This window comes from Eptesicus fuscus, chromosome 17 (genome assembly GCF_027574615.1).
Source record: "Eptesicus fuscus isolate TK198812 chromosome 17, DD_ASM_mEF_20220401, whole genome shotgun sequence".
Classification (NCBI taxonomy): Eukaryota; Metazoa; Chordata; class Mammalia; order Chiroptera; family Vespertilionidae; genus Eptesicus; species Eptesicus fuscus.
The window spans coordinates 11,046,979-11,067,817 of record NC_072489.1 but is presented as its reverse complement, the minus strand read 5'-3'; the positions used below and the strand labels follow the sequence as shown (position 1 = coordinate 11,067,817).

General features: G+C 41.4%; 1 protein-coding gene across 6 annotated transcripts; it reads right to left on the bottom strand.

The window, feature by feature from the left end:
- Positions 1 to 1,286: 1,286 nt before the first annotated feature.
- Positions 1,287 to 20,721, bottom strand: DYDC1 (DPY30 domain containing 1). 6 transcript variants are annotated; one of them, XM_028156924.2, is made up of 7 exons: positions 20,580 to 20,721; positions 16,413 to 16,575; positions 15,805 to 15,906; positions 8,439 to 8,528; positions 2,542 to 2,598; positions 1,852 to 1,965; positions 1,291 to 1,409 (listed from the first exon to the last, which is right to left on the bottom strand). In XM_028156924.2, exons 2-7 carry the CDS (start codon positions 16,557 to 16,559, stop codon positions 1,380 to 1,382), a joined length of 540 nt encoding a protein of 179 aa, XP_028012725.1. In that variant the 5' UTR covers positions 16,560 to 16,575; positions 20,580 to 20,721; the 3' UTR covers positions 1,291 to 1,379. The 6 variants fall into 6 exon arrangements, with proteins under 6 accessions (XP_054584943.1, XP_054584942.1, XP_028012725.1 ...); XM_028156925.2 differs by lacking the exon at positions 20,580 to 20,721 and adding an exon at positions 20,109 to 20,171; XM_054728966.1 differs by lacking the exon at positions 20,580 to 20,721 and adding an exon at positions 20,109 to 20,123 and having other exon boundaries at positions 16,413 to 16,572.
- Between the last annotated feature and the right edge of the window lie 118 nt (positions 20,722 to 20,839).

The following is a 20,839-nucleotide window of genomic DNA, read 5'->3' as shown; positions in this document are numbered from 1 at the left end:
AAAGCTTTGCTTCCCCTGTTGCCGCCGGCAACCCTGGCCTGCTCTCTCAAGCTCCATTCTGCCCCCATTTGTTTGAATTTGTTTACCTTCTATAATTGAAACTTTGTAGCTTGAGTAGAGGCTTAGGCCTGGCAAGGGCAGGCAGAAAGCTTGGCTTCCTCTGTTACCTAGGAAACCTTGCTCTCTGTGGCTGTAGCCATCTTGGTTTGGGTTAATTTGCATGCTCGCTCTGATTGGGTGGTGGGCGTGGCTTATGGGCGTGGCTTGTGAGTGTGTTGGAGGTATGGTCAATTTGCATATTTGTCTATTATTAGGTAGGGTAACATAGTAACTATTTTTTCCTATTCAGCTTTCTCTTTTTGAGGTTCAATCATGATACTGCTGCTGGTATGAATGTAGCACCGTTTAATTATCCACACATCTGTTAATAAAGACTTAGATGATTGGCAGGTATTGGCTATTGGCAACAATGCTCTATGAATATTTTCTAGGTGTCTTTCCATGCACACATGTAAGATTTTCTCCAGACTGTACACTGTTGAATGTGTTCATGATCAACATTTCTAGATAATGCCTAACTCCCTTCCAAACTGGTTTGACCCATTCATACCCCTGAATGTATGTGAACTCCCATGCGTCTACCTCCTTAGAAGATTTGAGATGGTCAGACTTTAACACGAAAGAAAATGGAACCTCTTCCTGGCATTTGCTTCCGTGCCTACACCCTTTCTTAAGGGACGGAAAGACTCAGACTGCGGATCTGGGAGATTTCTATACAGGAAGCAACGTGCTCCCTAAAGTTCAAGGCTAGACCTGAAGTTCCCAAGGGGCCGGGAGTGCAGGGAGGGTCCACAGGCCACCCACCCATCCAGGAGGCACCCCACATGGCCTGTATCCAGCGCAGTCGCCCACTGGTTGTTGCAGAAGAAATTATGCTTCTCTGTGTCCTTACCCATCCTAGTCCCATCATTGAGCCTGGAGTCAGTGGTACCACGAAGCATCACTTCTAAGCGAACTGGGGAAGTCTTTGCAGTTCGCTCCCAGGAGGAAAAGCCACATCCAAGCCTGCTGGATCTTCCTGAGCCCCGCGCAGGGCAGCCCCTTCCTCTTTTCACAGTGACTTTCCTCTCGGGCAATCTCCGCCTCACATTCTTTCAGTTTCTCTCTCATGTGTGCCTTTTGGTTGTTTTGGGATTTATCCTGTTCTCTCAATGGAATCATATGAATAACGAGTTGCATAGCGTCTCCAGAGCAGTATTTTAAGACCACCATTTATAAAGCTGTCTTGGGGGGAGGGAGTAAAGTTCAAGCTTGAGAGCTAAAACTACAGTTGGATAGTTGGTATTTTGAAAAATTTATTACTCTTAGCTTGGTTGATCCTACAAATCTTGATCAATATTTAATGCGACCTAAAAGCAAAATAAAAAAATACTTTAATACAAGTAGAACAGCGAAAGTGTATGAGTCAAAGAAAATGGAGTGTAGGAGATTTCTGTGACTATGTACATAAATGAAGCTTTTTCATAATTTCAAATAAAATCCAAATTCAACATAACTGTGCACAGAGGGCTCACTGCTACCTCAGCACAAGCTTCCAGTTACTGCTCCCCCCACCCCCACCCCAAGGCTGAAACCTCTGGAAGGAGCCAGACCCTCGCCTGGGGGCCAGCTGCACACGTTCACAAAAGGGCAGAGGGCCAAGTAGGGGTACAGTCAGCACCTATTAGGGAACTGGTTTTCTTTCTATGGAGCAAAAGACCGATTTGCCAACCAATCCTGGTCTCACATGCACAAGGCTTCCCACAGTGAAAAAATCTGGCTTTCACCAAACCGTCCGGTAAGGATACTTACATCCGACAGGACTGGCTCATCAAGTTCTTCCACTCGGCTCAAGTTAGGCGCCCCATAGCGGTCACTGATCTCCGCTAGCGTCTTGGCTGCTGCTTCTGCTGCTGCGGCTGCATCCTGCAACCAAAAATTCATTCTTACTTTTAAAGGGTTTCAAAATGAGTAGAAACATCTGGGCAGAAACTTCTGAATTACAACATCAAAATCCAGCATTGTTCATTAGTGGAATGAACCAATATCTGTTAATGACAAGAGAATTCTAGAAATAAATGCTAAACTTGCGTAAAAATATATTCAGAAATTTCAAATATGTCACTGTTAAGTAATCACGTGGTCAATATCTCACATTATTCTGGTTTTTATTTTTTTTTATAAATTTCCTTATTGATTAAGGTGTTACATATGTGTCCTTATTCCCCCATTACCCACCCATTCCCCCAATCATGTCCTCACCCCCCTGTATTCTGGTTTTTAAAAACACAAACTGAATGTCCAATTTTTATCCACTTTGAGATTTTGCTTTAAAATTTAAGCACGCCATATCTGTGGCTTGTTATTACTAGAATTTATATCTGGCCTATCAATTTTGATAATCTCCTTATTAAAAATCTAGCTACTAATGCATCAACATTAAGCTTTAAATTCTGGGATACTCATTTATTTCACAGAACATAGAATAACTTTTTTTCTCACCTCTGAAAGTGAACCACCTTCACCCTTAGCTATATTTTCCATATTCATTCTCATCTCCTATAATACATAAAAAAAGGAAAATACTTTGAATATGCTTTTCATTTTGGTTACATGTTTACTTTTCAAGCATTTTTACAAAATGCCATGATCAATTTAACAGTGAAAATGGTATCACTCTTAAAGAAGTGATTTGAACACAATTAATACAAAACTGCCAATCAGTCTCATTTAATACTCTACGCTAATAGAAGATGACCATGTTTTGTTTATAATTAAATGCAATTTTTAAAAAATGAAATGGGCTGAGCATCAAGCCTGAAGCCAGATTATTAGCAAGTATAAAAAGTGACAAAACCAAAAATGTAATAAGCTCTTAGGAGATTTTAGAGAGAACTTGCCGTTAAGTAGAATTGTACACATAGTAAGAAAGAGGTGAATATTTCTGAATGAATTAATGTGGCCCAAGTCACTATCCAAGGTGAGAATCCTCTTATAGCCCCAAGCAATGCGCTCTGTAGTGCTCTGAACACATGGGCGGCCCTGTTCTGAAGGCAAAAACCTGCTTCTACCCAACCCAGCCTTGCTGTGGCCTCCTTGTATTCTAAGGCAGCAGGGTGACCCAGCTGATCCTGAGCTGATTCGTTTTGGCTGTTCAAAGATCAGCAATCTCATGACCTGCAATTATAGGGGACACATCTGGTATAGTTCTTAACCCTTCGCACTCGCTTGCTTTTTTCTTGATTCCTTTATTCTACTCGGGATTTAATTTTTTAAATACCCCAGATTTTACAAAGCGCGGCAGTAGAATAGAAAACTGGAGTTTCTTTTCATACAAACTTATTTATTTGGATTTTTTTATATTTCAAATTATTGATACATTCAAAGAGTAATTTTAATCTTGACATCCGAGTGCAAAAGGTTAAGGTCACTCCATCCTCCTGTAACACCTTAGCCCACCACGTGGCTGAAGTGGGAAAGTCCATGTTCTCATAGGACCCTGCCCCCAGCCAGAGGATGAATACCTGACACAAATCAAGCCAATCAGACTCCTTCCCCAAGATGCTTTTCTTAACTGAAACCAAAAAAGGAACCCATTCTTCTGAGATGGTAGGAGCCACAACATAATGAGACCCGAGAGCCTTTAAGGACCAGGTGCCGCCCCCCCCCCCTGCACCACACACACACACACACACACACACACACGTGCAGCAAACCAGGCCAGTGAGAGACACTGAAGCCGAGGGCCAGAGAACAGCAGAAGTGAGAACCGAGGTAGCATGTGATTCTTGGGCTCCCAAGGGTCCGGAAGGCCCAATTGTACCAGAGCCCCTCACAGTTCAGTTGTAAAACCCTTTCTTCAACCCAGGATCCTTCCAATAAATTTCCTTTTGCAAATGATAGTTTAAGTTGTATCTCTGCAGCCACCAGAAGGCCGGGGCAAACAGACAAAAGGACTCATCTCCGAGCAATGGGTAAGGCAGGGGTGCTTTGCATGAGAGAGGTGAGGGGTGATAAGCAATAGAAATATGGATTATTGAAGTTATTGTGGCTCTGGTCACAAGGTCTGATGATGCCTGCAGATAGTAAATAATGAGTGCAACCCTTATGGAGCCACAAGACAGATTGGAAAACCTCCTATAAATCATAGACTTTCCATAAGTCAAATACACTGAGTGGCCAGATTGTTATGATCTCTGAACGCATAATCTGGCCACATAGTGTATATCCTATATAATAAAAGGCTAATATGCAAATTGTCCCCTCGACCAGGAGTTCGACCAGCAGGCAGGCCAACCAACTGCGCATGTCCCCTCCCCCTGGCCAGGCTCTGGCTGGACCCCACTCAGTGTGTGTGTGTGTGTGTGTGTGTGTGTGTGTGTGTGTGTGTGTGTACTGAGTGGCCAGATTATTATGCGTTCAGAGATCATAATAATCTGGCCACTCAGGGTATAGTGTAAATCCTGAGAAAAAAGACATCTAGTAAGAAGGGCTTCTTGTGGCTAATGGGACTCAAATTTTAAAAACAGAGCCTAGAAGCCATTCCTGCACAGGGGCCTCTCATGCAAACTGCACTTCATGAAGTAAGTGCTGAACTGTGGGCCTCTGCACTGAGCTGCCTACCTGCACTGTGTTCCTGCCATCTGAGCCAGCCCTTATAACAGTTTCCTGGAATTTTATTTCAACCAATAGGACTAAGGCTTTCCCTATGCCATGGAGCAGTGCAGCCCCAACCAATCAGAGAAACTTTATTCTAACCAATCAGGACAGTGCCTTTTGGATCAATCAAACTATGTGGATTTAGAGTCCCCATTTGCACGAGGACGGTCCAATCAGGGACCAGGGGCAGGGACTTCTGTCTGTATAAGCCAGCTCCCCTCTGTCTCAGAAAGCCTTTCCACCCATGCATCTCTGTGGCTGAGCTGAAACTCTGAAAGATGTGTGCCAGAGCAGAGTGAAGCAGACCGATGCACAGCTGTCTAGCTAACGAGGGGCCTGGCCCCACACCTGTTCTAGAGCTGTGCAGTTTTCACATCCATGCAGTCACAATTGAGCTGTTTTGCACTGAATAAACTTTCCTTCTTCACTGCAACCCAAATTGGGGATTCTTGTTGGTATTGAATTGTTGCAAATGACCATTGGTTGACAATAGCAATCAGGGCATCTTGATAAAAATACTTTCAATTCTCTTTTCATTTTGATCACTGTCTTCTAGATATTCTTTTTTCACTTCTTTCGTGTGTTTTTAAAGATTTTTTAATTGATTTTTAGAGAGAGAGAGGAAGTAAGAGGGAGAGAGAGAAAAACACTGATATGAGAGAAGACATCGATCGGCTGCCTCCTGCATGCACTCTACCAGGGATCAAGTCCGCAACCCATGAATGTGCCCTGACTGGGAATCCAACCAGCAGCCTTTCAGTGCACTGGGCAATGCCCGAGCAACTAAGTCACACTGGCCAGTGTTGATGCAAATGAAAATCTAGTTGGTGCCACTCCAGTTAGTGTGGCCATGTGAGAGACATCTTGGAGGAGGGAGCATTTCTGTGACTTACAAAATTGCACTTGCCAGCCACCATTAGCTTAGTTTCACTGCACACCTCCCCCTGATAACTTCTCTCGCACTAACTTATACTTAGTGTCCTCTGATTCAAAAGCACTTTTCTTTGCTCCTTGAAAAAAAAAAGTGTTTTTAATTGTTTTTTAAAAATATAGATTTTATTGATTTCAGAGAAGAAAGGAGAGAGAGAGAGAAAGATAGAAACATCAATGATGAGAGACATTGATTGGCTACCTCCTGCACGCCCCCTACTGGAAATGCTGCAACCCAGACATGTGCCCTGACAGGGAATGGAACCATGACCTCCTGGTTCATAGGTTCAACGCTCAACCCCTGAGCCACGCTGGCCGGGCTGAAAAAAGTACTTAATCATCAAATTAAAAGGCCAAAAATATTAGCAATGGTGGAGATAGGTTAAGAGATTTAAACTGCAATAGGTTCATATTTAGCACTTAAAATATCATCAATATATAAGTTATGAACTAGAATTGTTTTTATTATTCAATGTAACTGTACTAGTAAATGATAGCCTTGCTGAGGAGAGTAACCTTGGTTGTAGGTCCTTGCTTTTCATCACTTTGAGTATTTCCTGCCATTCCCTTCTGGCCTACAAAGTTTCTGTTGAGAAATCAGCAGACAGTCTTATGGAAACTAACTGCCTTATAGGTAACTAACTGCTTTTCTCTTGCTGCTTTTAAGATTCTCTCTTTGTCTTGAACCTTTGGCATTTTCGTTATGATGTGTCTTGGTGTGGGCCACTTTGGGTTCATCTTGTTTGGGACCCTGTGTTTCCTGGACTTGTATGTCTATTCCCTTTGCCAGATTAGGAAAGTTTTTAGTCCTTATTTTTTCAAATGAGTCTTCAATCCCTTGCTATCTCTCTTCTCTTCTGGTACCCCTACGATACAAATGTTGTTATGCTTATGTTTAAAAGTCCCCTTAAACTATCCTCACTTAAATTTGTTTCTTTTGATGTTTTGATTGGTAAAATTATGCTTTACTTGATTTTTATTTTATTTTTTTAAATTTATATTTTTATTGATTTTTTACAGAGAGGAAGTGAGAGGGACAGAGAGTCAGAAACATCGATGAGAGAGAAACATCGATCAGCTGCCTCCTGCACATCTCCTCCTCAGGATGTGCCCGCAACCAAGGTACTGCCCTTGACCGGAATCGAACCTGTGACCCTTGAGTCCAAAGGCCAACGCTCTATCCACTGAGCCAAACCGGTCAGGGCTTTACTTGATTTTTAAATTTTCAGTTTTATTATTGACTTTACTTGAAGAAAATTACCTTGAAAAATCTAAATTAAAATACTGAAAGTATATTTTAAAAGACAATCGGGTTGAATATGTTGAAAGAATTGATAATGTTTCATTAATATATTAAAAGACAAAATCCACAAAACATGAATTTAAAAAGTGCATTTAACTAAAATAAAAGTTAAGTCCTGGCCAGTGTGGTTAAGTGGTTAAAGTGCAGGCTCAATTCTTGGTTAAGGGCACATAGCTGGGTTGTAGGTTTGATCCATGGCCCAGTCTGGGACACATGTGTGTGTGTGTATGCATATCGGTGTGCCCTATTATACTCAGACTAAGCATCCACATTTATATATTTTAAAATTATGTATTAGGCTTTGAATTTACCCTCTTAAAAACTCATCTTTTTTGTAGTCAATTCACTGTCCAACTTGTTAAAACTTGTTTTAAGTAATGATGCTCTCATCTAAGCTGCTAATATACATATTTTAAAACCTGCTTCTGAGTGTTTTTTTTATTATGGAATAGAAGAATAACATTTACATAACAGATATGGCTATAAGCATACAATGTGAAATACCCAGTTGAAAAGTATAACTTGGTCACTCAGAAGTTTAGTAATGTCAGGAGCCAAGAGTTGGTCAAAGGATTAACTCTGACCTTCAGTAAGTTACTGAAACTAGGCCCACTTCCTCTTGCCTGAGGACAAAGCATTCCTTCTGTAGCCGCCCTTCAACCGCCACACCCTTTATCTATAGTTACGACTTTAGCGGATTATCTAGGTCAGCCCCCACCCCTCCTAGGCATCCACCTTTCTAGAAATCACACATAAGGAACGATGTAAAAAATAAAATTTCGAGGCTTGATCAGAATCCCTTTTGTCTTGCCTCCATTCTTTGTGTCCCTTGTCTGTTTCTCATTCTCTTAGGTGCGCCGCCTCGGTACCCCCGTTAGAAGACCCCGCTGGCCGGGGCACTCTATGACACATACTTTGGGGATACCAGGAAACACTGGCCAAACTAGAGGCTTAACATTTTATATGAACACAGTAACCAGAGATGAACTTTTTTATTTAAGCTACTGCATAGTTTATTTACTAAAAGGCATGAAAAAAATCCACAGTAATAACATTTAAATGTAAATTATTATTGATATTACATCTAACATAAAGAAAAGAGATGCATTACTATGTCAGAATTCAGTATATTCTCGATATTACAAAGAGCTTGACCTTCAACATCAATCACTATAATTAGAAACAATCAACTCTTAACTAATGTTGATATCACTATTACAATATTATTAATATCACTATTATAAAACAGCTCACAAAGCAGTTTTGCACACACAATCTTATTTAATCTTAAAACGATCCAGTAAGATATTGCTAATAATAATATACTGTTATCTCTATTTTTCCAAAAGGTAAACTGAGATTAAGAAGGTTCTAAGACTTGCTTAAGTCACACAGCTGTGTGGCAGGTCTTTAGACTATGAATCCCATGATACAGCATCGAGAAAAAACAGCTTGAGGATTCTAAGAGGTTTTAAATAAAACAGACAATTACAAAACTTCAAATTACCTTCTCTAATTGTTCTTGAATTCTCTGTTGTTCTATTCTCTGCCTCTCTTTCTCTTGCATTTCTAACTCCAGCTGTAAGGCCAGCTGTTGCTGAATATTCAGGAAAAAGATTAAGTCATGTTAGAGTCAGATCAATTGCAGGGAATTAACTCTATCACTCTCAAATGTCCCAGGATAATTAAGTTTAGACCCACCTAAATTTCAAAAACTTACAAAAATAAATGATCACAGCCACCTAATACTTTGGTTTTTACAAATATTTTCTGAAATATAAAATAAAAAAGGAAGCTTCCTTAATTGCTAATTTAGAAAAACACAATATGTACAAAATCAAGTCATTTTCTCTGTTTTTCTTGAAGCAACAGATGAGATTCCAGTAATTTTTTCAGGTAAAATCTTGTTAAGCATAGCTGGATGGGTCTTCAAACAACCAAAACTTGATGAGAAACTCCTAAGTATACTATCTGAAACTATTGATAACTAGCAATATATTTGATCCCAACTCAACATATATGCCATATTAGCATAGGGTCAGCAAACTAAATTGTGTGGGCCAAATCTGACCCAACTCCTGTGTTTGCACAGCCCTAAAGCTAAGAACAGTTTGTATATTTTTAAATGGATGAAAAATATGAAATAAAAATAATAAAAATCATGTGAAATTCAAATTTCAGTGTCTCTAAATGAAGTGTGATTGAGACACTGCCTCGGTCACTCCCTTGACTACCTGCTTTTGCACTACAACAACACAGTTGAGCAACAGAGACCATAGGGGGCGCTCTCATCACTTTGCATCGCTGCTCAGCACACTACAGCTCAGTCTCTTGATTATACCTCAACAGTTTTGCAGGGCCACGGTCTCACTTAGTGCAATATTTATTTTTAATCAGTGTATACCCATCATGTAAAGACAAGAAGTAAATTTTGAATGCTGTCCTTTTAAGACACAGTAGAGAATGGATTATTTAATTATCAAATTAAATGACAAAGGATCGTGCTGGTTTTGTTTTGTTGTTTTTTTAAGTATATTTTTATTGATTTTTGAGAAGAAGAGAGAGGGAGAGAGAGAGAGATAGAAACATCAATGATGAGAGAGAATCACTGATCGCCTGCCTCCTGCACGCTCCATACTGGAGATCGAGCCCCCAACCCAGTCACGTGCCCTTGACCAGAATCAAATCCGGGACTCTTCAGTCTGCAGGCTGACACTCTATCCACTGAACCAAACCAGCTAGGGCAAGAATGGTGTTTTTTAACTAGTGGACACTATACTAAAAGAATACAGTAAGTATCAATATTACCAGGTTAAGCACTCATCACAATATTATCAACTCACACAAGAGCAAAGGTCAGAAATGTTTTAAAAGTTAAGACAATTATTTCATCACAACAGAATTTCTTTACAAAATTAAAAATGAAAATGAGGCTGCAATAAAAATAAGATTCTAAGTGGCCCATTTGTTAGCCAAGTAAAGAAACATATTTTCCAAGCGATATTTACAACGTGCTTGATTTCAGTGTCCAGAAAAACAAGCTTGCTTAACATTTTTAGCCTTTGGGCGAGAGCAGTTGCTCACAGAGCTGGTGACATTGGGAGCAACATCGATAGTCAATTGAACACAATGGTTCTGAGTGGTTGTCCTTAGCTCTTGATGGGTAGACAAATGTTCCCAACGCTGCTCAGTTGTTTATTCAAGGAGTCAGTGCTGAGTTTGAAGTGACTGAAAAATCAGCCACTGTGAATCGTTTTCATGGGACAACTACAAGCAATAATTTCTTCATAGAAGTTGAGAAACATTAATTCAGTAAAACCAGAAGTGAAATTGACTAAGATGTGTTACAACAAATGATGATAAAAATATGTGTGGAGCCCTGACCGGTTTGGCTCAGTGGATAGAGCGTCGGCCTGCGGACTCAAGGGTCCCAGGTTCGATTCCGGTCAAAGGCATGTACCTTGGTTGCGGGCACATCCCCAGTAGGCGGTGTACAAGAGGCAGCTGATGGATGTTTCTCTCCCATCAATGATTCTGACTCTCTATCCCTCTCCCTTCCTCTCTGTAAAAAAAATCAATAAAATATATAAAAATATATATACATATATATATATGTGTGTGTGTGGAACAGAAAAGGCTTAGTTGGACAAATTCACAAAGCTTGTAAAAGTAGTGTTTAAAGCCTGTGAGAATTCATTGTATTATTCAACAGCAGCTACTATGCAGAAAATACTTGAATCTATTGTTATATTGTAAATCAGCAAGAAGAACAGGGGATGCCTTATTAAGCCAAATTTTGGAGTCTTTTATTACGCCAGCGGGCTCAGAGGAATATTGTTTCCAGAGTCTAAGCAAAAACATGGAGGAAGCTTTCCCTTTTTATATTCTCCCAGATCTTTGTCTCCCAAATATGGGATTATACTTCCAGACCTTTCGCGGGCTTTGCTTGTAATCTGAGTTTATAACTTGAGCATAGTACCTTTCCGATAACTGGAGCACGGGAGTAGCCAGGGAAGGCAGCAGAGCTGCTTGCAAGGTCAGATAGTTGAGCTTATTTTCCCCATTATTCAAGTAAGCAAGGGTGTTTTACAGAAGCCAAAAATAGCAGGGTTAAAATTTCAAACAGCAGTTTTTACAAAATAGAGGAAACGTGAACAAGATGGCCTATGCTTCACTGTCATGCGAATTGAGCCAGTAATGTTAACAGTGTCCTACATTCACTCTTGTGAACATCATCATCAGTTCTGTGAATTTTTGTCAGAAGCAGAAGCTGAATAAATCTTGACTCTCCCTACCACACCAGTTTCCTGGCTTAGCAGTGGGAATGCTTTACTATAAATTTTTACTATAAAAGTTCCAAGATGAAACCTTTTCTGAATGAGAAGAACCATTCTTAACCACTATTATCAAAAATTAAATGGCTCTGGCCATTAGCTTTTTGCTGCAGACTTAATAATGTTTTTTAATAAATTCAACTTAAATTTTAAGGCAAAATGGTACTTATATGTAAAACTTCCATTGCAGAAAAATCATTTCAACAATTAATGTGTGACTCCCAATGTCAAGCTGCTCTAATATACTTCCAGTGCTGCCCAAAACAAGGAACTAGGCCTCCATTCCCACACAATGGTATATATTTTCCAAGCGCAAACTGTAGCTCCAGAGGGTTTGTAGGCCACGATGTAAGTAAAAAAGGAAATTTCCATATTTCAAAACCCATTTAACTGTGTAATGAGAAGCTCTTACCTTCAACTGGAAGTGATTAATCTACAAGACAATGAGATGCTAAAAGGCAAATATCAAGAGAATTCTACAAATGCCTTCCAAGAGATGAATATGCTCAAAATTATATGTACATGGATTGGTATCAATATTTGGCAGGACCTATGTGTGAAAAGATACTTTCAAAGATAAATACATAAAATCTCATTTCAGATTAGCACTAACAGATAAACATTTTCTATCAACTTTGATGACAGGAAACATTAACTTTGAACTCCAACTAAACAAAATGTTATCTTTATCAAAAGAATTTAATTCTTCTCAGTAGTAAGCTTATATTACAAAAAAAAATCTATTCAAATATTATTATTTATTTCATCAATAAAACATTTGTTTTCTCAATGGAATACTATGCTGCCATAAAAAAGAAAGAATTCTCATCATTTGCAGCAACCTGGATGGAATTGGAGAACATTATGTTAAGTGAATAAGCCAGTCAATGAAAGAAAAATACCACATGATCTCACTCATTTATGGATAATAAAGAATGTCAGGAACCAAGAGTCGGTCAAAGGATTAACTCTGACCTTCAGTAAGTTACTGTAACTAGGCCCACTTCCTCTTGCCTGAGGACAAAGCATTTCTTCTGTAGCCGCCCTTCAACCGCCACACCCTTTATCTATATTTACGACTTTAGCAGATTATCTAGGTCAGCCCCCACCCCTCCTAGGCATCCACCCTTCTAGAAATCAGGAACGCTGTAAAAATAAAATTTTGAGGCTTGATCAGAATCCCTTTTGTCTTGCCTCCATTCTTTGCGTCCCTTGTCTGTTTCTCATTCTCTTAGGTGCGCTGCCTCGGTACCCCCGTTAGAAGACCCCGCAGGCCGGGGAAAAAAGAACATTATAAACTTGAACAAAAAGACAGATACAGAGACAGTAAAGCATCAAACAGACTGTCAAATTACAGTGGGAAAGTTAGGGAGAGGTGGGGGAGATAAGAGATCAATCAAAGGACTTGTATGCATGCATATAAGCATAACCAACGGATGCAAAACTCTGGGGGGTGAGGACATATAGGGGAGTGGGGTGGGGGGTGGCAATGGTAAGATATGTACACATATAATACCTTAATAAAAAAAATTGAAAAAAAAAGAGGATTTTACAGGGGAAAAAAATATTTTCCAACCATTAGGACATGAACCATTAGAACTTTATTACCTTATACTATCTTCTAAATGCTTAGTCACAAAGTTTTGCAAAGTAGGAGTTCAGAAAAGTGAAATAAAACCATCAAATGGCTTAAAGCTTTGGGATAAACTTGTTTAATTCTTTACATTGGCCTATAATCTCCCTGGATTCTATTTGTGTGTATGTTTTAAGTTATGAATAAAAGTAAATTTTTCTTCTACAAGAGTAAAAAAAAAAAAACATTTGTTTTCTCGCTTGCTCTATCTACATAATACACCATACTACCTACATAATATCTTCAATTTTGCCTCTAGAGTATCTACCTTTGCAGAGTTTGTCAACCTCTAAGCCAGAAAATAAATTCTCACCATCAATCCAGTGCTACCTAATAAGCTCATCCTATTGAGTATTTTAAAAGTACATTTTTAAAATAATAAACTTTAACAAACAGAGATAACGAACAGTGATTAATACTTATGCACAAAGGGCTGTTAAGAGTAGTGTCTTCACATTCCTATATTCTCCCCACTAAGATAAGTAGCTGAAACGCAGGAACATATCATTCGATCAACATTCAGACATTGGTAGAGGAAGTGAAATGACTAAACTCTCAACAATAATGCCTTAAAGTGCAGTTGTTCAATACCAACCAGTGTCTTAACATTCTCAGGAAATTTTCAAAACCCAATTCCTTTCTTCACACAAAGAAAGTAAAATCATTAGAAAGATATTCAGACAAAACAAAAAACAGCTTTTACTTCTAAAATAAGTTCTTTAATAGAAAACAGCAATACAATTACTAGCCTGTTCACAAGGACTTGGGCTTGCTGGATGGTACCTAAATTTTCAAGTAATCCCAAGTCAGTATTATAACTATGAGAACAGCTGCTCTTGCAATCAACAGGTAGGTGACCAGAGATCGGAACCCCAAGCTCACTTGACTCGGGGGGTATGGAGAGGCCTCTCTGTTTCTCTTCACCTCAGCCTCACTCTCTTAAGCTTTCCTCTGTTGGTCCATCTCTCCGTGCACCCCTTCTCCTTCTTTCATCCGTGTCTGCCCACCAATCCACTTCTTCGACCATAAAATCTTTTGCAGAATATTATTTTATCTTTCACTCTCAATACAATGCTTAGGGTTCAATACACAACGAATTGTTTTATACTGATCCACACGATGCAGCTAGAGAAATGTTTGATTTCCAGTATTGATAAATTTTATCTAGGTAAGATGAAGTAGATGCGTTCATGAAAGTTAAGTATCTCCTCACTCATGGTGTAATTTGTCTTGGGGAAGAACTGCTGAGAAGTTCTCCTTATTCTGATAGATGGGGGACAGACACCAGCCACAGGAGCTGCTAAGAGGAAGGGCAGGTCCTCACTCCACGTGGAGTTACTGCAGCAGACGCGTGTCTGCTTGGATGGTCGTTTGATGTCCAACTCAACAGTTTGCAACTTCCCCACAACAATAAGCCAAATGACTGAAAAATGGAGGCTCATAACGGTAATATTTCAACAGCCATATCCATCACAAGTGCCTAGAATGTTCTAACCACTATGAAGAATGGGAGATTAGATTTTTTTTAAAAAAACAACTATTTTCAATGTCTGTATTCAACTTTTTAGCTACACACCCAAATGCCAGTAATTGACTTCTTTCCCTTTTTAAGTGCATAGACCTGAGTTAAGACTCTAGAGTTAAGTATTATAAGGCAGAACTATAGGGGTGACTTAAGTTTAGTTGAGAGTCTCTCCATAAATTAAATTAGTCCAGACACCACTCTGGAACTTTCCCCTGTCTAAGTAATACTGACCCATCCTCCAACCATTCTCTTACCAGCATCTCCAGTTCCCCAATCCTGCTCCCCAACCTGCTTCAGTTAAAGGGTCTCCTATGTGCAGAAAATCACGTAACCACAAAGTCAAATCAGATGGAAACTATAAATGCTTGGTCTCCAACAATATCAGGGTACTCGACGCGACCAAGAATGCCAAGTTTCCCTGATCAACTCTCTGCGACTCTCCAAAGCCACCAGTTCAAACCCTTCACCACTCTCCCCCACCTGCTTTACCACCTCATTCTTGAAAGATGATCATGGTCCCTACTTCATAAAGCAGAAAGTCACACAGAAACTGCTTTCAACGTTGTGCCACAAAACCGATACACCCGCAAGTACCTACGCCATCCTCTCCTCTTTCCTTGAATCAAGGGATCAAAGAGCCAAAACCGGTTTGGCTCAGTGGATAGAGCGTTGGCCTGTGGACTCAGGGGTCCCAGGTTCAATCCTGGTCAAGGGCATATACCTTGGTTGCGGGCACATCCCCCCCAGTAGGGGGTGTGCAAGAGGCAGCTGACCGATGTTTCTAACTCTCTATCCCTCTCTCTTCCTCTCTGTAAAAAATCAATAAAATATATATTTTTTTAAAAAAGGATCAAAGAAATGCCCTTCTACCTGACTAACCTATGTTCCAGGCTCAATTTCCTTTTTTCTCCATGGAGAGCTGACTCTAGAAATCATCCCCTCTATTTCTTATCAACCACTCCCCTTCCACTATGTTCCTTAAAAAAGAAAAAGGGAAAAATAAAATCTGCTCGAAAGCATTACGGACACTCCTCCTCCCCGCTGCTATACCCACCCCACCCACACTGCTCCCACCAAAGTCCCACTAGTGGCCTTGAGTGAGCACTTTGCAGTCCTGCTCCCACTCAACCAGCCTGCAGGTGGTTAAGCATGGAGGGCTCACTGAGACATTCTCCCCTTGGCTTCCATGAGAGCCGGCTCTCTGGGTCTCCCTCTGCCTCACTGCTGCTTCTCCAGCAAAGACACCGCATGCACAGAGACGAAGATATAAGAAAACCACATGTAAGAAACCAGAGATGGGGAGTCTTTCAGCCTGTGGGTTGCACCGCGCCGAGGCTGACACTGCTAGTTCCATGGCCTCTGGCTCTCTCCCCTGTCTCACCTGCTGAAACAGGAGCTCCTCTGCTTTGAGCCTCTCCAGCCGCTCCTGCTCCAGCCGGGCTAGTTCTCTTTCACGCTTCAGGTCGGCAATTTCCTTTTGTCTCTGGCATTGTTTAAAAACAGTATCACATGACCAATTAACACAACTAGCGAAAACAATTTAAAAAGCATCTTAATCACCAACAGTTGGGAAAGGATTAAGTAACGTATAGTCTATTTGAAAACTGTATAATAATTGGGGGAAGCTGTATAATAATTTGAGAAGAGCTGTGTTTTACTTGAAAACTGTATAATAATTTGGGAAAATATGTGTTTTATCTGAATAATGAGCACAGAATTAAAATTATACATTGAGTATGACCATAATTATATACAATAATCTACAGACAAATGTTTAGAAAAAAGACCAGAAGAAATACTTAAAAATATAAATAGTGGTCTTCTTTGGGAATTTTCTTCTTTCTACTTTTTCATGTTGTCCAAGTTTTTGTGAAATAAACACACTATTTTTATAATAGAAAACAATAATAACGAACTCTTTTAGAAAGCAGATGAATGGGACCAATTATTTTAACTCTTTTACATTTCTAAAAGAAGATCCATGCTTACCAGTTCCTCCATGGTCACATTTTCCTTATACTTATAAATCCACAGTGCTAGGTATTCTATCGGATCCACTGGGCGATGTTTTGCCACTTCTGCAAGACCCTGAGTTAGGCATTTCCCAAGGTGCTTTTGAAGATATCTCGACTCCATTTCTAACTCCGAACTTCTAAAAGATGTTTTTGCATTAATGCAGGAAATTTTCAATTAAGGCACAATAAAAGTAGAATCCAGTAAGGCCAACAAAGCATTACATTCTGTCACCAGTCATGGGCACCTCACATCATGATGGCACAAGCAAGCTGGCCCCTGGAACCTTCTAATGGTTTCCAAAAAAAGGCTCCACAGAAGTCACTACAACTAAAATAGTTTCAAAATCCAGAAGAGCCCTCAAGTCCAAGAGCAGAAGAGGGATACTGTCATTATTGATTGTGAGAGGACTATATGCCACACAATTCATGTCTCACCTAATCCTCACAACATACCTTAAAAATGGATGTCATTTTTCAGGTGAGGGATTCCCAGGCCCAAAAGCATAAGTGAACAGTCTAGGATCACACAGGTGGCACATGGGAGAGGTGGAATTCATACCCAACTCCTGATTCCAGAGTCGTCACCCTAATGTCTGTACTAACATGTTCCTCCCAAGCCATGGGAATCATTTCTAGAAAACATCACAACAGTCCACCTCAAAAAACAAACAAACAAAAAAAAAAAAACAGAGTTCATGAATCGCCAAGTCCAAAGAATAAAAAAAATTAAACTTTCAAAGAATACCATGTGAGGTTCCTGACACTTTCAAAGCTCATCTCCAGACAACTCTTCTGCTCCAACATACCCTGGGCTCTAGCTACATTGAGCATCCTGCCATTCTGCTCATCACATCCTGCATATTTCCATCTCCATGACTTTTGTACACGATGATGCCTCCCTCTCCCTCAGCTTGGAAAGTATCTCCTCACCTGCAAGGTATAGATCATCTCTCCTTCCCTGAGCTTTCCCAGCAATGCACAGACATTCCTCCTTCCCCAAGCAGGTCACACAGCACTTGTCACACTGAGAATTGTCTGTATATACACGTGTCTGTCCTCCCACCCTGACAAGCTCCTCTAGCTCCTCCAGGAGTGTCTGAACCACAGGCTGACACAGCCGGTTCTCCATCGCGGCAAAAGAATGAGTTCTCTCCTCTCCCAGTCTTTCAGCTATGAAGATGGACAGGAATAACCTTAAACCAGGTACTTTTAAAAGAAAGAAATGTAGCAACCATTATATCTCAGATGCTATGAAAAAACTGATCACCCTCAAATTATCCTTATGGAATCCAGACTCTGCTGGATATATATAAAATATTATTTTTCAATTATAGTTGGCATTCAGTATTATTTTATATTAGTTTCAGGTGTACTGCATAATGGTTAGACAATTATATAATTTACAAAGTGATCCCCCAGTGACTCTAGTACCCATCTGGCACCATAGTTATTAAATATTATTGACTGTATTCCCCACGATGTACTTTGCATTCTTGTGACTATAATTACTAATTTGTACTTCTTAATTCCTTCAACCCCTCCCATCTGGCATATCTATATTTATCTATATACACTGAGTGGCCAGATTATTATGATCTCTGAATGCATAATAATCTGGCCACTCAGTGTACTTCTCTTGAGTACCTCATTTATTTGATATTAAAGATACTATAAATCATGCACCTGATCAGTTTCCCCCTTTGCACTGGCTGATAGAAAGCTCAGGGCAAATAGGTGGTTGATCTCCAGCAAAAGTCTAGAATACTTTTGGTGCCCATCTGAGATACAAATACACTGAGTGGCCAGATTATTATGCGTTCAGAGATCATAAGAATCTGGCCACTCGGTGTATATAGATATACATCTATAGTTATCTATATCTATATATCTATATCTATACATACAGATACTGAGTACCTACTATATGTCAGGCATGAGTATTATAGCGGGTAGAATGCCAGTGTGTCTAGACCTGTCCCTGGACAAATGCACCGAACATTTTGCAAAAATATTTTCAAATTAATACAGGGTATAATGATAAGTGAAGTAAGTTCAGACAGAGAAAAACAAGTATCATATGGTTCCACTTACATGTGGAATCTAAAAAACAAAACAAAAACAGACTCATAGAAACAGAGATCAAACTGATGGTTACCAGATGAGAGTAGGAGGGACAGATGAAAAAGGTGGAGAACATAGTCAATAATATTGTGATAACTTTGCACCATGACAGATGTTTACTAGACTTAGTGTGGCGATCACAGTGCAAGGAATAGAAATGCTGAGTTACTATACAGCAGAGTTACTATATCAGTAGACCCCAATACTGCTCTCCCTCATACTAGGGTGGTGAGAGTACAAAATGGTATAATCCCTAAGAGGAGGAATTTGGCAACAACTACAAAGTTACACATGTATTTACCCTGGAATCCTAGCTTACAAAAAGAGGAAGTCAAATATGCACATGGTTATTTTGCACCAGAACTTAGAATGCCCAAACTGGAATCCCATCCAAAGGTAAGCATCAAGGGATTGGTGAGATCAGCGACGCAATGGGTGACTAAAAGGAAAGAAGGAAGGTCTTTATGACAGGGAATGATCTCTAGGACACGGTGTGAAAAGGAAAGAAAAACAAGGTGGAGAAAGTGTATGCCATTTTTTGTATTAGCAACCGCAGTCGGGGAAAGAAGGAGTATGCGTGTGTAGGTCAATGGAGTCTAATAAACTAAAACTGTGACTGAGATTGGTGTCTTAACCACACACAGAAAAGAATTATCACAACTGAATTTGGAACACGGTATCTTCACTGGATTCCTTCAATGGGATATACTCTAAAAACAAAAATAACTACATTGACATCTCAGTATCATTTGAAGTGGAGTAAGATCAAATAAAGGCGGGGGGGGGGGGGAGGCGGGTACGGATTCTTGCTGCTGCTCCATAAAGATAATACACAGGAAGGGGGCCGGGGACCCTAATGGGGAAAACCTCTGGCCCAAGAGCGGGCCCGTTGAGGGTCAGTCTCAGATTGATGGGCGCATCGCACTGGGAGAGCACCCAGGTGAGCCTCCTCACGTCCTTGACATGTTTCCTGTCCCTGAAATCGCGGTAATACCCCTCTTACGAAGGCTGTTTAAGGAATGTTATTTTTCATGTAAGAAAGCCCCTTCCCACAGAGCCAGCCGCGTGGAGCCAGGAGAAGTTGTACAAGAAACAGAAAAAGGTCCCTCGCCCGCGCCAGGGGGCAGCCAGCCAGCTGAGTGGGAAAGGAGGGGATTCGGGCAGGTCGTCAGATGTAGCGAATAAACACACAGATGCCCAGTTAAATTTGCATTTCAGATAAACAACGACTGGCGTTTATTATGCTCTACTTGTCCTAAAAGGTTATTCCTTGTTTCTCTGACATGCAAGTTTAACTGGGAGTCCCGTATTCATCAGGCAACCGGGATCGGGGCGCTGGGGGTCCTTTCCCGGCGGGGCCCGCCGAAGCGTCCCCGCCTCCACCGGGCCGGCCGCTCCTCGCTGCGGCGGAGGAGGCGGGAGCCCGCCCCAGAGGTGGCCGCCGAGCCCTGGGCGCTGACCTAACCCCGCGGGGCTCCGGGAGACCACACCACTACCAGGTCCACGCCCCAACCGCCGCGGCAGCCTGACCCCGCGGAGCACTACGCACCCACTGCGCCTGCGCTCTCCTGCGCGCTCCGGCCGCTCTCGCACACGTGGGTCTCCAAGTCGCGTCCCGTCGCTAGGCAACAAGCGAACGCGCTTTGTGTGCGGAGGAGGCGCAACGCAAACCGGAAACGAAGCATTGCTGGGTGAACAGAACGCGTCGGGGGTCGGGGGTCAGGGGTCGGGGGTCGGGGGTGTGCGGCCAAGAGGAGGGGGCGCGAGGGTGGAGCAGAGGCTTGCGACTGAAAGGACCCCGCTTCCCGAGAGAGGAAAGAGCGGGGCGGGGAGGCCCGCGCGCACTGGGAGAGAGAAAGGGGCAGCGGTCTCAAGGGAGGAGTCTCAGGGAGGAGTCTCCAGGGGCTACCTGGGTATGAAAGGCGGGGGACAGCCTACCCCCTTCCCCGGCCCCAGGACACCTGGCCAGAGGAGACAATCGCTACAAGCTCTATGGTCCTGCATTTTCACGACTTCGCACCTTTGCTCCTGCTGGCAACCTCAGCTTAGTTCCTTTCACCTCCGGAAGCCATAGCGGTCTTTGACGCAGCTAGAATTTCTCGTGTGCGGGCAGTGCTGTGCAGGAGAAACCTCACTGAACATTGGCCGAGGTCATCGGTGCCCGAGTGGGCACTGACAGGTGCAAGGGAGCACGAGCTCTTGCTTAGGCTCACAAGCGTCAGAGTCCTCGCTGATTAAGTCAGCAAATATTTACTGAGCACCTACTGTGTGCCTAGCATT